Genomic DNA, 15,545 nt, shown 5'->3' with positions numbered 1-15,545 from the left:
ATTGTGCCCAAAATATGGAAAAAGGTGAAAAGTATGCCTTTTCATGGTAGTGATAGTACCTTTTCTATATACTTTTTCTTTCATGCACTAAAGTATAAAGTGAGCATGAATGGGAAATAAGAGTGTGAACGCTAGAGAGAATTACAATTTAATTTAAATTTTTACTGCTTTGCAAGAAGAGTTTCAGTCCAGTGCTTTGAGTATCCTTGGCAATCTCTTAAAATATCATATATAAACAAGTCCATCAATTATCTTGCTATCAAATCAGATAACCCTGCAATAGCATCAGAATAATAAAAAATAGTCCTCCACAAAATCATCACTCTGTGGACAAAGGTGAACAGAAAGACTTTGAACAAAGGAATGCTAATTGATTCAGGCAGATAGATCTTCTTGCTGCTGCCTTTCTATCTGTTCAAGTTACTTTCCCTAAATTCACAAACATGTAGGCAGTGGTCTCATCACTGATCCATATATCTATTCTGAGAAAAATCCTTTGCTAAAACTTCCCCAAATCACGACTTGATAACTTCAGTAGTTAAGATGACATCATTTCTGCTAGCTGTGCCCCATTAAAAGAATATAGAGTACACTCAGTGAAATTTAGCTCATGAAGTCAGGACACAGATAACATTCTCTGTCAGCATTTTGACTTTGGACCAAACATCTTAATTACATATCTAATCATCAGGAACCTCACAAAAATAAATAAGCACACTTGGAGCAAATGCCTATTTAATATACCAGAGTAAATATTTTTTGGATACTCTTGATAAAGTTTGTGTCCGCAAACTTAGGAAACTCTGAAAAAGTTTGCAGTAGCAAAATTTATTTCTTTTGATGCTGAAGGTGTTAATAGTTGATTGTCAGACCTGATTTTGCCAAATTAGATACTCTAAAAATAGCTGCAGTCTCCTGTGCAAACTAGAATAGTTTTTAGTTTCTAAAAAAAGAAGTAGATTTTCTGAGAAATGTCCTGGTCCCAGGATGGCCAGGGTCACAATTTAAAATGTGGATGCCAGCCCAGCATTTTAATCTATATTTAGACTGATTTGCAAAAATGCTGAATATACACTAGGTCTCCTTGACCTCAGCTGGGGCTATGAGTTGTTCAGAGGCGTGGAAAATCAGCCAACTGAATGCCAATTCAGAACTTAAATTTTTATGTTCCTTTCTCCAAAACATTTTAATTTTGTGGTTAATCAGAGTGGAAGGGTATGTGATCTCAGCAGGTCAAAGTTCAGGAAAATGGAGGTTAGCTTTTTCAACAAAAACTGATTTTAAAAACAAATCCATAAAAAACCAGTGCAATATTTTAACAGCTCAGCTGGAAGCAGAAATCACTTATTCTGTATTTGCTAATAATATTTTAAGAACGATATTTTTGAATGCTTGTAATTGCCATTTTGTTGAAAACTGTGGTAACAGTATAACAAGTCTTAATGGTGCACTGAAACCCAGTATCTTTAAATTATGTTTAAGTTCTGATTTCGGAATCAGATTCTGAGATTTTGAAAAAAAGCTGAATTTCTACCATATTTTCTTGCATAGAATGTGCTTCGTTTCCCACCAAAATCAGCTCCCCAAAATTGGGGTGTGTATATTAATCAGGGAAATTAAGTTTCTGACTGGGGTAGAAGCACCTTGCTTTGATTCCTGCTCCACAGTGCAGCAATTTTTACGTTACTCTTCAGGTAGCTGATGGAGTCAGTTGACTCAGTGGTTCATTGTTCTTTACTCCAGAGTTGTCAATGATCTTCTCTTCTTTTTAATGTTCTTGATGTTCTGCTAACCAAGGTAACCTTTCTTAGGGCAGTTTTGCTATCTCCTAACCACATTTGTCTTTCTTCCTATTTCACAGCCCTGGAGACTGTGAGTCAGCTGAACCGTAATGGCCCTGCCGTTGCTCTGTGCAGCCATAACTCTGGAAAAATCTTTTATATTTTTAATGTTCTTCCTTTCAAAAATAAAAAAGATATGTATTATATTCCAAAGTGTATTGCATGAGAGAAAATACAATATTTATAGAACTACCTGAAGTCTTCAGTTTACTAGCAAATACATTTAGAACAATTGGAAGCTGAGCCTTTTTTACCATCTTTGAGTATAATGTTAATAATAATATATACATTCTGTTTCTAGATTGAATTAGTGTTAGAGAAGGTTAGCTGCACATTCTCTTTTACCACTTCCCTTGGAAACTGCTTATTTTGTTATTGCTGCTTCACACTATTGTTTTTGAACCCATACGCAAGAGATCATATGGAGGTGATTTGGTTTTACCTACCTAATCTTTTCACTTTGGTCCAAAACTGTGGAACTAGAGAGGCTATATGTTTCAAAGCAAGACAGCTTCAAGAAAGAAATTCCTATTAGCAGAGTTTAAACTATTGACTTTACTTAAATATTGTCTTTACTTAAACATTGCAATGCTACAGTAAATGCAGAGCATCATAAATGAAAACTCTGTGTTCACCTTTGTGGTCCTATATATACCAAAGGCAATTAAAATTGCAATTGAACTGCAGATTTTATTTAATAAAATGAATTTTGAAAGCTCATTTTTAATGAGAAAATTCTTAATTTAGAAATACAAATGTTTCATCATTTAATTTTACTTTTATTTACCAATACTGTGCAGATTTTTACTGTCTTTTTCCAACTTGTTAACAAAATATATGTTTCTACTTTGGCTCTTTCTTTTGATCTTCTTTCTTTTTGAGCACCAAAAGGAGTAACCTATCGAGCTTTTGCTGGAGGATGTTATAAATGAAAATTTAGTAACCGTTCCATCAGCTTTGTAAACTGGGTGAAGTGGTGTGTGCATGCTAGTCATACTTTGGGGAAAAATAATAGAAGTTTGAAATCTATCCAAGTGCCAAAAAAATTATCTATTTTGCTTTTAATTTTGCATTACTTTTCATAGTAAGATAAAATAATTTATTATTTATATTTATTTGTATCAATGAGGATATGTTTTAGTACCAGGTATTTGAATTTTTTGAAAGAGAAATTTTAACTACTAAAATTGCCCTTTATTGCACATAAGTTTATTTAAATTCATATTCTTCATTTATAATAGTTTCCTCTCTATGAAATAATGAGCTGTTAGCAATGGCATAACAATAATTCATATAACTTAATTACAGCATGCTACATCAAAGCTTATAATTTTGGAAATGTTTTCCTAAATATTGGGTTTCAATGGGAGTTGTTTCCCACTATTGGAATGTCAGTCTGGTTGGGGAAAGTGCTCTAGTTATTTGCTGGAATCTCTTAGGATTAAAATGTTAATATTGCTAATGTGCTACTCAGTAAGTGTTCCCTTTATGAGCAGATATCAGTAATTTAAGTGAGCAACACTGGAAAAATTTATCAATCGTTTCCTCAATGAGGTGCAATGCAGTGCAGCTGAATATCTGTATAAGAGGAGTGTATGTATAGACCTGGATTCAAACTTTTAAACAGATGAAAAGCATATACATAAATATTTATTCACGTTTAAAGCAATGGACCTATAAAAGGAAATTGTTAATTTTTCATAAAGTACTCAAACATCATACAACTGACTTCTCAATTTAAAACAAATAAATGTCTTTAGTGTGTTTAAAATAAAAAGTGCTTAAATTAAATTATAAGCTGTGTCTTACTAGTACTGGTCCCACGTGGTCATTTTGTGGGTTTTATTAATAGAAGCATTTTGCAGTATAAATATCCAACATATTCTTAGGATTTTAAATTATCTTTCTGGATTTAAAACATTTTTCATAAAAAGTGTAATTTAAGAATAGTATAAATTTTGCATTTTTTTCCATCACAATAGTAATAGAAATGTCAAGTGAATCATTTGTGTCTCAGAATTGAACCTGATAGTTCTTGGATTACTAAAATTGTAGATTTTTGTTTGTCCTGCAAAGACATAAACTTGTGAGCACACATCACTTAACCATTTACAAAGATAGATAAAGGAATCTATAAATTTTACATTTACAAGATCCTGCAACGAAGGCATTGTAAGTTACTCTTTCTGGGCACCACAGGTTCAAGCAGCATTGACGTTAAAGAAAACCGCAACATGGACAACGTTACACCTAAGGATGGCAGTATGCAAGGTGCCGGGGAGGGAACTCAGCTCTCCAATGGTGGTGGCAACAGCAGCAGGAAACGTCCATTGGAGGAGGGCAACAATGGCCACTCCAAGTTCCGCCCTAAGAAGAGGAAGAAAACACCAGGGCCTGTTTTGCCAAAGAATGCACTGATGCAACTAAATGAAATTAAGCCTGGTTTACAGTACAAGCTTCTTTCCCAAACAGGACCAGTTCATGCCCCTGTTTTTGTGATGGCAGTTGAAGTTAATGGACAGATGTTTGAGGGATCTGGCCCTACAAAAAAGAAAGCAAAGCTTCATGCTGCTGAGAAGGCTCTAAGATCTTTTGTTCAGTTTCCAAATGCCTCTGAAGCACATCTAGCAATGGGAAGAACTCTCTCTGTAAACACAGACTTTACATCTGACCAAGCAGACTTCCCAGATACGCTTTTCAATGGATTTGAAACTCCAGTTCAGTCTGACAATTCCTTCTATTTAGGATCCAATGGAGATGGATCCTTTAGCTCCAGTGGTGACTACAGTCTGTCAGCATCCACTGTGGCTAGTAATCTTATCCAGTCACCCCTTCCCACACCATCACCATATCCATCCACAAGTGGAAAGAACCCTGTAATGATTTTGAATGAGCTCAGGCCAGGGTTAAAGTATGAGTTTCTTTCAGAAAGTGGAGAAAGTCATGCTAAGAACTTTGTGATGGCAGTGGCAGTGGATGGGCAAACGTTTGAAGGATCAGGAAGGAATAAAAAGCTTGCAAAGGCTCGGGCTGCTCAGTCAGCTCTTGCATCTTTATTTAACATGCAGCTGGACCAGACACCCTCTCGCCAGCCCATTCCCAGTGAGGGGCTCCAGTTACATTTACCACAGGTGAGACTTCTGTGCATTTTTAATATGTTTAGATAATTATTAAGAATATATAAAATACTATTTTTTAAAGATATGAAAGAATATTTGTGAAGGTAATATTGTTTGTTTCATCAAATTTCTTCACTAATGACTTCTGACAATTGTATGAACTAATTATACTCAGGGAGGAGATAACAGGTTGTTCATTCTTCCAGTTATAATTACATGTCATGGAATATAATACAAATCCCAGTTTAGTGAGATTTATTATACAGTTGTTGTGTTCAAGAAAGTTCAGAAAATTGTTTTTTTCTCTTACTATGGGTGGAGCCTGGATTGTGAATTTAAGTTAGGATTTGCTGCTCCAAGTTATTTGATTACCTGATAAAAATCACTCTTAGCTGAAAACTGACATTTTCAACATGAAAGGTGCTGAATTGTGAATGTCAAGGACAGATTAACATGTGAGGGGAAACCAGGCTAATGCACTAGTCTCTTATTTTGAATATTTGAATTAAAGACAAACTTTCAACAAAAACTTGCACATGTTGAGTCTAAAAGGATTATGCCATATTCTGCTACAGCACTTGAAATGAAATTTTAGATGTAATCTAAATATTTTAACCCAATTACTAATGATATATCCTAAGTATCAAGCATACCAAAAGTAATCCAGGAACTTTAAGTAGCTGGAAACAGAAATATTGTTGAGTTTTTAATAAGGAAACACATCGGTCATACAGAAGTGACAATTTTCATGCTGTCAGGCCCCTGAAAGTGCTCTGTAGCCATGATGTAACTAACACATGTGCATGGCTGCAGAACACTTTTAAAATAGCTGATCACACACAAAACTAACCCTGGTCAAATGGGGTATAACATTAAGGCATTCTAAAATAGAGCACCTTAGGGAATGTGTGTTCCTGCCAGGGTACATGTCTCATGGAGGAGGCAGGAGTGTCAGTGGGGAGGGAGGGGAAAGGGGCATGAGCTCCCAGCTGCTTTGAATGGCCAGGGTTGGGGATGGAGCCCCTTCACTTTGCGGGTCCCCCCCAGGTACCCTAGCTCAGGTATTGTGGGGGGGCTGGGCCAGGCTCACAAAATGAGGGGGCTCTGTTCCCTCCCCCTCTCCACCTCTGGCCCTTCAAAGCAGCTGGGACCAGCCAGTACAGAGCTCCCAGCTGCTGAATGGCCAGAGCTGGTGTGTGGGGGTGGGGAATGGAGTCCCTTCACCTTGCCCAGCCTGGATCCCCCCAGTACCCCAGCCGGGGTAGCTAGAGAGGCCTGTGAGATGAAGGGACTGCGTTCCTGCCTCCGTGCCCCTCAGTTCTGGCCATTCAGTGGCCAGCAGCTCCTCTCCCTCCTTTCTTCCTTCCCTTGCTGAAAGCCCCAGAGCTCGGGAGTGGGGGCTGGGGAGGAGAACCTCCTTGGAGGCTGCTGGAGTGCCCCCACCCCCCTGACCAGGGCTGGTCCAGGCAGGCCACACCCCCCACCCCCAACCCAACAGGCAGATGTCTGCTGGGGGGTGCTCTAACGGCTATAGGCAGCAGTAGAAGAGTGTTCAGTTCTGGAAACTAAAAATTCTGCTGTTTTTTCTACGGAATCTCCTGCCTGTCAGGGTAATCCCTAGAACAGTTTTGAAAATATCAAATTGCCTTCCTTTAGAAAAGGTAAATTAAGTCTTTAAAAACTGTATAGTAAGATTGCAGGTAGCTCTGAAACAAAGACTTCCTGAATATGTCTAGGGGTAGATCCAGGGGGGTTGCAGTGGTGTGGATGCAGTCCTTTTCAGTCATTCACGTCATGGGAGCAGCAGCTGGGGACTTTTTTTTTTAAGTCCCCAGAACAAGTAAGTCCCCTTTCCTTCCTGTCTGTGCTCAGCTGCTCCTTCCCTCCCCTCTCCTCCCTTTCCCACCCCCTGCTGCCTCTGCCGGTGTCCCTGACAGACCCAGGGCATTGTGCTTCAGAGCCACTCCTGCCCCACTCCACCTGGGTCTGTGTGAAGCCAAGTTCAGCCAGGCACAGGGGCAGCAATGGGTGGGTCTCTCTCTGCCTGGTCTCCTCAGTATTCCCTGCCAGCCTGGGAGCAGGTGCTAGGGAAGGGAACCCATGCATTGCTGCAGTCTTTGGCTCAGCCTGGCTGGAAAAGAGCAAGAATAGCTCCGGAGTTCCCTCCACCTGCCCCCAGTCAGCTGGGGACTGTAATGGTAGAGAGCAGGGGAGGAGGAAAGGGGAGGGAATGTGCCACTGTGCATAGACGGAAAGAGACGGGGCAAGGAAGGTTCCTATGTGTTTGGGAGATGGAAGAAAGGCCCTTGTTACTGCTCCTGCCATCCAGTCTGCCCCATGGTATGTGGGAGTAGAGGCTGGGAGCCAGGATGCAGCCTCTCCTGCAGTGCAGGTTACTACTCCTACACCCCCCTTTCTTAAATCCTGGATCTCCCACTCGGTACATCATGGCTTCCTTTTCTACTGAGAAGACAAAGGAAGAAGCTGGAATAGTCTGCCCGTAGAATAAATTGAGAAACAGAGGAATAGACAAATCAAGGACCAAGGAAAGTTTTTCTACAATTTGATATTTTTTTAATTGTATACTTTTTAATATGTGTAACCAGTATAAATAAAAATCAGTCGTATCAGAAGATAACAAGGAATAAATGCTAATAATGGTCCAAGAATATTTAGTTTTTTCCTTATTTCAGTTTTGGATGTAGGCTAATCTTGTTGAATCAGAATTGAATACAAATGTTTGAAGAGACCTTAACAAATATTTCGCTGTACCTTAGCACTAGCAGTAATCAACCTTTAAGGTATAGAAAATGTAATTGAAAGTTGCCAGGCTGAGAAGATGTAAAGATGATGCTGTCCTTCCCCTCTACCTCCCCAGCAGAACAACGTATGTGAGGCATTTTACCCATGTTTCTGCTTTTGAAAAAACGTGTGCATTTTCTATGTTAAAAAGTTTTAGATGCACTTTTGACAGATTACTCAAATACTACTATGAAATGGGCTGGGTGGCACCTTAGAGATTTTTGTTAAATAGTTATATAAAATGTACTCTGCCTAATTCATCTGATCTTTTACATATACTATTATAAAGCTTGGGAACAGGGAAGGTGAATGTGAGATCACCGTAGGACCATACTAATGGGCATGGATGGATTCCTCTTCTCAGCTAGGGATCAGAGCAGCCATGCAGGGAAGCTGTGGCTTCTGTTACTGAATTTGAAGAGCATAAACTTGTGGCTCCCGTAGTGTAGACTGTATCAGAAGCCAGACTGGTTTGCTGTAAACCCAGTATGTGTCTTCCCACATAAAGTTTATCATTCTTGGTGCTGGCTGCAGATAAATGGGAGCAGGGTTCAGGTAACCAGTGGTGTCTGAGGCTCTTGAGATTTATATTTGCGTTGGCCAGAATTTGGCAAGTATACTTCTCTTGAAAGAATGTACTGTTCTTTCTGGGAACTCAGTTAACACTGAACATTAAAATATGTATAGCACCTTTTTATCTAAATTAGAAATTCCAGTTTTTTTGTTGCACAGAAATAATTTTTCAACATGTTAATTTGGTTAATTAGTATTAACCTTTCTTAAAACAAAGGTTAATATTTGCCATTTAGATCATTCTTTTTTTTCCAACAAATGCTAAGAGGCTATTGGAATCCCATGCCTCTGCTGAAATAAGCAATCCCTGTTTCCAAGTTCAAGGGAAACTACTATAGCTTAATGAAATGAAATGGGAAAAAAGAGAAAATCATACATGATTACTTTATTCCTTCTAAATCTGTTATTCTCTTTACTCCTGTTCTATATTTGTAGTGTCAGAACATTTAGCAATGGGAAATCCTATGGGTATTAACAAATGGGACTCAGGTGGCCCCTAAAGCTTTGGAGTGAAGTCTAACTTTAGTTTTGTGAACATATCAAGGAGCTTTGTATTTATTAACATTCAGTAACAATTATGTTTAAAAAAATCACTAACTTGTATGTGAAGCATTCCTGTTAGTAACATGCTTTCCCCTTCCCTTCTCTTAAGAGGCTAAATTACTGGTGTCTGGCTGAAGACAGTTATTGTTGAAAGTCCCATTTTACTTCATCCGCTGGGCCTTTTTAGTGATCTGATATATGCATATACTAGATTACCTCTAAAATGCTGGGATTATCCAGATATTTTCTCAAAAAAATCCTCTATGTATCATTCTTTAATACTGGAATTTCCATCTCTCCATGGGGTGTGTTTGTATTTTCTGTACCACATATTTTGAGATACTGTACCTACAGTATACACCAATCCCTATAAGAATACAGCCTCTTTACAATGCACTTTTTCATGGCAAGACTGCCTCTGTGTTCCACTACTCTGTCCACTTCATGCATTCTTATAAATTATCCCTGAGTTCTGTGCCATCATATATACTTGAGGTATTACAGAACTGTTCTTTATGGACTTTGCAGAAACTCGGGCTCTCTTCTGTGTTTTGAACACTGTATGCAAGCATGACAAAGCTGGCTATGAATTGCTCTTCTGTTTCTGGAGTGGGTAGAAACATAGACTTAGATTAATACATGTTTAATATTATACATTTAAATAAGAAAAGGTCACCAAAGGCAAGAGGTTCAGGCTTTTAATTTGACCATTAAACCTATATTATATAAATTTATAAATATAAACTAATAAACGTGGGGTTCTAGAAGAATCTGCTTTTATATGTACCCTTCAATTTATATAATATAGGCTATATGATCAAATTAAAAGCCTGAACCTCTTGCCTTTGGTGTCCTTTTCCTATTTAAATGTATAATCTTAAACTTGTGTGTGTGTGTGTGTATTCTAATACAATAAAAGCCTTAATCTGTCTGTCTGTAACACTGCAGGCCAACTGTGCATGTGCCACCGAGAGGGTGCATGCTGATTGGTTGCAAGGGCCTGAAGCATTATGGACCGAAGGGGCGAAAAAGCTGCCATGCTGTCCCCCCTACTCCCAACAACATCCGGCGGGGAGGGGGAGGCATTGGAGAGGAAGGGAGGGGGTGGTTCTTGTGGCAGCACTCCCCTGCCACCACTTCCCTTCCCCCCGCTGCCGCTGCCGCTGCCACTGCCTGCCCCAGACAACAGCTAGCAGAGAGGGGGAGGCTGTGGGGAGGGAAGGGGAGGAAAGGTGGGGGGGGCATGTTGCCTGCTGCCAAGTGTCAGTGGTCCCCTCCCCCCTGTTCCTGGCAGCTGGCGGCAGCATGGGATGGAGAGGCTGGGGGGCCACATCGGGAACCGCAGGGACTAGCAGGGAGGACCCACAGAGCCAGACGCGAGGGGTGGGGTGGACACAAGGGGTTGGGGGGGTGCATGGGGCTGGATGCAAGGTGGGAGGACGCAGGAGCTGAGGGCTGATGGAGCTGGAGGAAGGGTGGCAACACCGCAGGGTGGCGGCACTCCCCCCTCCCCGTCATTCAGGATGGGCAATTTGCTAGTGTGTGTGTGTGTGTGTGTGTGTGTGTGTGTGTAAATAAAAGCATAAAAGAGTAGACAAAAGGAGCACCTTCCTTCTTCCAGCACGTCAGTACAAAGGGCTGGTTACTTTCATTTGCTTCCAGTGTCACCCAAGCATAGTCACCCAGTGGGGAGGAAGGAAGACATGGTCAAATTTTTACCACCTGTCTAAACATAGGCTTGATTCTGAATAGCCGCCTTTACCCATGGTCAGAAACACAAGCTTCACAGAGCTCCCCATTTCATTGTAGCTCTGATTCAGGACTGTGGTGTAAGGCTTGGCTGAATATCCAACATGTTAATTAGTAGTTAAAAAGTACTACATATGGGGAAATGAATAGGCTACTTTACTACTGTATATAGGGCCTAATCTAATACTCATAGAAGTCGATCAGAAACTATTTGCTTCCTTTATTTTTAGTGTGTTAGTATCCTACTGTTTCATGCAAAAAAAAATTTTCATAACGGTTTTCATATTCCAGGAAGTCTTTGGACTTTATGGGGCATGGAGTTGACCTGTTTGTAGGAGAGATGTCTAGTGGGCTGTTATTCTGTATTTAGGATTGGTGTTAAATCCTAAATACAGAATAACCATTTAGTGCCACAAATAGAAATAAATAAGCGTTATGAGATTAAATTGAGAAGGTTGACATTTCTTCATTTTTATGATCTGGTGGGTTATGGAGTAGTTTCCTATGGGATATGATACAAATCCTACCTCTTGCAGTACCATATTTACTTAAATATAAGATGACCCCCGCAAAAAATTAGATTCTATATATGGAAAAATTATGAATTTGTTATAATTTTCCAGATACAGAATCTAATTATTGGAGGTTTGCTTTGAAATTATCCTTCTCACACTGCTACAGCAGGGAAAATAGATCTGGGGGTCAGGTAGTCTCTTCCCCTTTTCTGTCAGACTCTGCTCTCCCTGAGCACATGGAAGTGAAGGGCAAATTTGAAAACACTGACTTTGAAATAAATATGCCTAGAGTAATTTTCAAATAGGCAAATTACTATAGGAACCCACAGACTTCGTTCATCTAGGATTGATGCACGTTACCTTTTTTTTTCAACTTTTGCAAGTTTTAGCACAGTTACTCCATAAACATACTTTCAGGCAGTACTTTTATACTTTATATATACACTTATATATAGTATCAGCTATCCATGATATTAGTCCAAAGCCAAAAGGCTCATAATTTATCATATAGTTAATTGGGCTGGGGATCACTAGAGTCAACATCATTTTAAGCCACAGTGACCTTGCAGCTCAGCATTGCTCAGTATGTGCCACGTGCTTTATAGTCATGCTCAGTGTTGACTCCATTTAATCAGCTTCCTAACTGGTTTCCATTGCTGAGCACATGCTGGTTTTGGCAGAAGTTTAATAATGATAGACAATATATTTAATCAGGTTTCCTTGTATTTGAATGCTAAGATAAAGAGGGCTTCCCCCACCTTATCTTATATTGAAGTAAATACATTATTTAAAACTATACTGTACAAAGTAGGCTTATTTTACTCAATTCTTGACCCCTCTTAGTCCTACCAGTAAGGGTGTGAGTTAGTACACTTCTCTGCATTAGAAATCTGACTTAAAATTATCAGTTCGCTTCATATGGATTTCTGAACAGATGGCAATGATCATTGCTGAAAGGGCTATATTCAATATGTTGACCTAGAGAAAAAAAAACTCCCTTAGCTATCCACCCCATGCTTCTGTTTTTATTCTATTTAAATTGACAGGCTTTTTAACATCACTAGTATTTTATGATTTCTCAATCTAAATAATTGTATGCATATTCATCAAGGAAGGATTTCAGCACACGACAGATGAAATAAACAGTTTTTGTTTGAACCAAGAACCAAGTCTGTCTGCAGTAATGATTAATTTGCAAATTTTTAAATTTGGCATTTTGGCCATAAGAGTATTACAAACAAATTAAGAAGAAAATTTAAAAAGCATTATCTGAATTTAAAAACTGCACAGTCCACTGCTCCTGTAGATGCAGCCACTATGTATTAAATATTAAGTATTTTCAAGTCCCTTTTATTTCCATGTAAAAAGAAAATGTAAACATTTCAACATCTTAAAGACAGTTGTGCATGACTTGTCATAAATGCTTTAAGTGCACGGTTTGTCATAAATGTGTATGTTTGACAAGTGACTGAAGTTGAAGAGAACTGAATGGAAAAGAATTCAGCAGTTCTAAGAAGGGTGATTAATGTGTTGAGAGTACCTCAAAAGGAAAAATGTCAAATCTTTGTATTCAAACTGACATTATTAGATATTTGAGAATCATGAGCATAAACTTCATTGTCTGATGTCTGAACAAAATGAATGTATTCATGAACCAAGATGCAAGACTTGGACATTTTATGAAGTGACTCATAAAAAAGAATGTGTGTTATAATTTTCAGCTGTTCAGAGGGCTGATCAGGTAGACATATGAGGACCCATCTTCCTTCTGGTGTTACGTTCCAGCACAAAATGACATAATATTTTAATATACTAATTCATGTTTTTTTCATATTTTTGTTGAAAGAACATAACTATCTAATAACAAATCTTCAGGTAATGACTTGCTACTAGAGCTCTATAATTTAGTATTTTTTTCTTTTGTCTATTATTCTGCAATATGCAGAAATAAAAATAGTTACTTCAGACTTCTATCTATATTGAGAGTAATTTTAATGCAGATATCATGCTGGACAAGTCAGTAATTTATATATTTTTCACTTGTTCCTTGAAATTTAAAAGATATTGGAAATGCTTACAGATTCTTTGACAGGAGCAGATGCCTAATTAACAAATTTCTTTCTTATTGTCAAAATATTTGTTCAAGGTACTAATAAATACATACCATATTGCTCAACAATAATTTGGAGGTCAGATGCAAGGGAATTAATTATGCTTTTATTTACGTTATAAGAATGACGTTTCTGATCTTTCAGTGTAGCTAAAATAGTTTTTTGTTTTAATCAGATCTTTTATTTATTATGGCAAATTGAAAGAAAGCAAGAGAGAACTTTCTCTGTCTAAAGAAATCACAAACATCTAAGCATGTTTAATTGTAACCAAGGACTCCTATCTTACTGAAGTCAATTAGTCAATTGCACCCCCTACACATCGTGACTGTCATAAATCCAATACCAGTGTTTAGTCCTTGGTTCTTAGTGTCCAGCACACTTAAGAAGTTTTGTTCCCAAGTTTGCCTTTTAAAGGTGTTTGGTGGATTTTTCTTGAGCAGAAGGATAGTGAGGTCACAGAGGAAGTGGTCGTTCTATGAGAAATGTGCTCCTCATGGTGTGTATATCTCTGTCCTTTATATTTATTCTTTTCTGGTGCTAGTTGCTGTTCAGTTTAACCACTTCTTTAAATCCTTCTGACCATTGGGTATAAATAATACGTCATTGTAGTGAGTTCCACTAGTTACCCAAATGCAATCTAAAAGTGTGTGTGTGTGTGCATGCCCCTTCTGCTTTTTGGATCCACATGAGCATTCCCAGGTGATCTTGAACAAGCAGAATGTGTAAGGTTACCATATGTCCAGACATGTCCTCTTTTTTGGCCCCCTGTTTGGATGGATTTTTAAAATGCGAGCAAAAGTCTGGGTTTTTGCTCTGCCTCTGCTTTTCCAGGGCATTTCCAGCTTGGCTGCTTGGGGCTGGGAGCAGTGGGGTAAGGTGATTGGCTGTTGGGGGTCATGTGCTCTATATGCAGGGCCCAGCAAGCTGCTTGCAGGTAAGAGAGCCAGAGATGGACAGAGTGTGTACATGTGTGTGCTCACGCATACAAGTTGTATGGGCAGCAGGGTTGGCGGGGAAGGGGCTGCAGCTGAGGGGCACCAACAAGGTCAGCAGTGAGGGGCACCAGCAAGGCTGTGGGGGGCAGGAGCTGTGGGTTGTGAGGAGTGAGGTGCAGAGGTAGGGCAGAGGCTTATCACTCCTGCCCCCATCATATATCCCTTCCCTTTTCCTCCCTCGTCCCCCTTCTTCTTCCCTACCCCCCCACCCACAGGTGTCTTCTTTTTTGATACTGGAAATATGGTAACCGTCAGAATGTGCTAATATGCTGTGCAGTCCTCACAGTCTCATTTCCTATCCTTCCTCATCTAGTTGCAGCCACAGGAACCTTCTCTCTATGGTTAGAAGGCATAATTTATTATAGTTACTATAACTGGAGTAAGTTTAAACTGTTTATAAATACATCTGGGGCTCTCTTGCAATTTTAGTTACCAGGTTATTGTTCTGTTTATCATTTCCACCTCAGCTTTAAAGATCTAGAGAAAAGGTGCAAGTAAGGTGCTTTGTACCCCTTTGTCTTCATTCTTTCTTAGCTGGTTGCAGGTAGTTCCTGGTTGTGGCTGATATCAAGCAGCTCAAGTTTTGTGAACTTTCCTTGGCCATCTTGCCCATCTATATCTAACATTGTAGCCCACAAGAAAAAACTTTGCGCATGTTCCTTGAGCAGAGGTCTTCTAGAAACCAGTCTCCTTCTAAGGTTGTTTCTATTGGCTCTATTAAATGCATTGCAACAAGATATCACTAAAACCAATAATTTAGGATTTGAAAAAAGGATTTTATATATATGTATAATTAATGAATATATCTAGAGTCAGATGGGACATAAGTCTCTGACCAGAGGGTAGAAAACAGTTTCCCCTATGAGCTAGTTTTACTGTGTAAAGCAGGGAATTCTTCAACTCTGGAATCCATCCAGTTGTTGGGCAGTATCAGAGACAGGGTAATGGGCAAAGTTACCCCTGGTCATTTTTATTTTGTCAGTTCCAGCGTTAAGCAGTTCTCCTGTCCTCAGCCATAAGAATATGAGGAAATGGAGTTTGGGCTGTTATGTTTTCTCTTTCCTTCCTTTCAGCTCACCTCTAAGAAATACATTGATATTTATTATGGGTTGTGAGAGAGAGGCTCACTAGAGTTTAATGGTTAGGGCACGCACTTAGAATGGAGACAGAGTCAAATGCCAGCTCAAATTAATACATATTTACATAGCATGGAACAGGAGAGTTTGAGAAACACTCACCACAGAATAGCCAATAGTCAGGGCTTGAGCAACTGAAGATGAAGGTTCAAATCCTGGGT

At 39.1% G+C, this 15,545-nt stretch overlaps 1 protein-coding gene across 2 annotated transcripts in view; it reads left to right on the top strand.

Moving 5' to 3' along the window:
• ADARB1 (adenosine deaminase RNA specific B1) overlaps positions 1–15,545 on the top strand; it is a 184,457-nt gene that overhangs the window by 120,956 nt on the left and 47,956 nt on the right. Inside the window, exon 4 of one of the 2 annotated variants that reach the window (XM_090045058.1) lies at positions 4,041–4,972. In XM_090045058.1, coding sequence (XP_089901184.1) covers positions 4,041–4,972 — 932 coding nt within the window. Of the gene's footprint in view, positions 1–1,861; positions 4,973–15,545 lie in introns of both variants that reach the window. The other variant, XM_090045059.1, reaches the window with a different exon arrangement.

The sequence above is a fragment of the Crocodylus siamensis genome, chromosome 4, assembly GCF_052110815.1.
Source record: "Crocodylus siamensis isolate JL-2025a chromosome 4, ASM5211081v1, whole genome shotgun sequence".
Classification (NCBI taxonomy): domain Eukaryota; kingdom Metazoa; phylum Chordata; order Crocodylia; family Crocodylidae; genus Crocodylus; species Crocodylus siamensis.
This window is presented reverse-complemented; position numbering and strand designations above follow the sequence as displayed.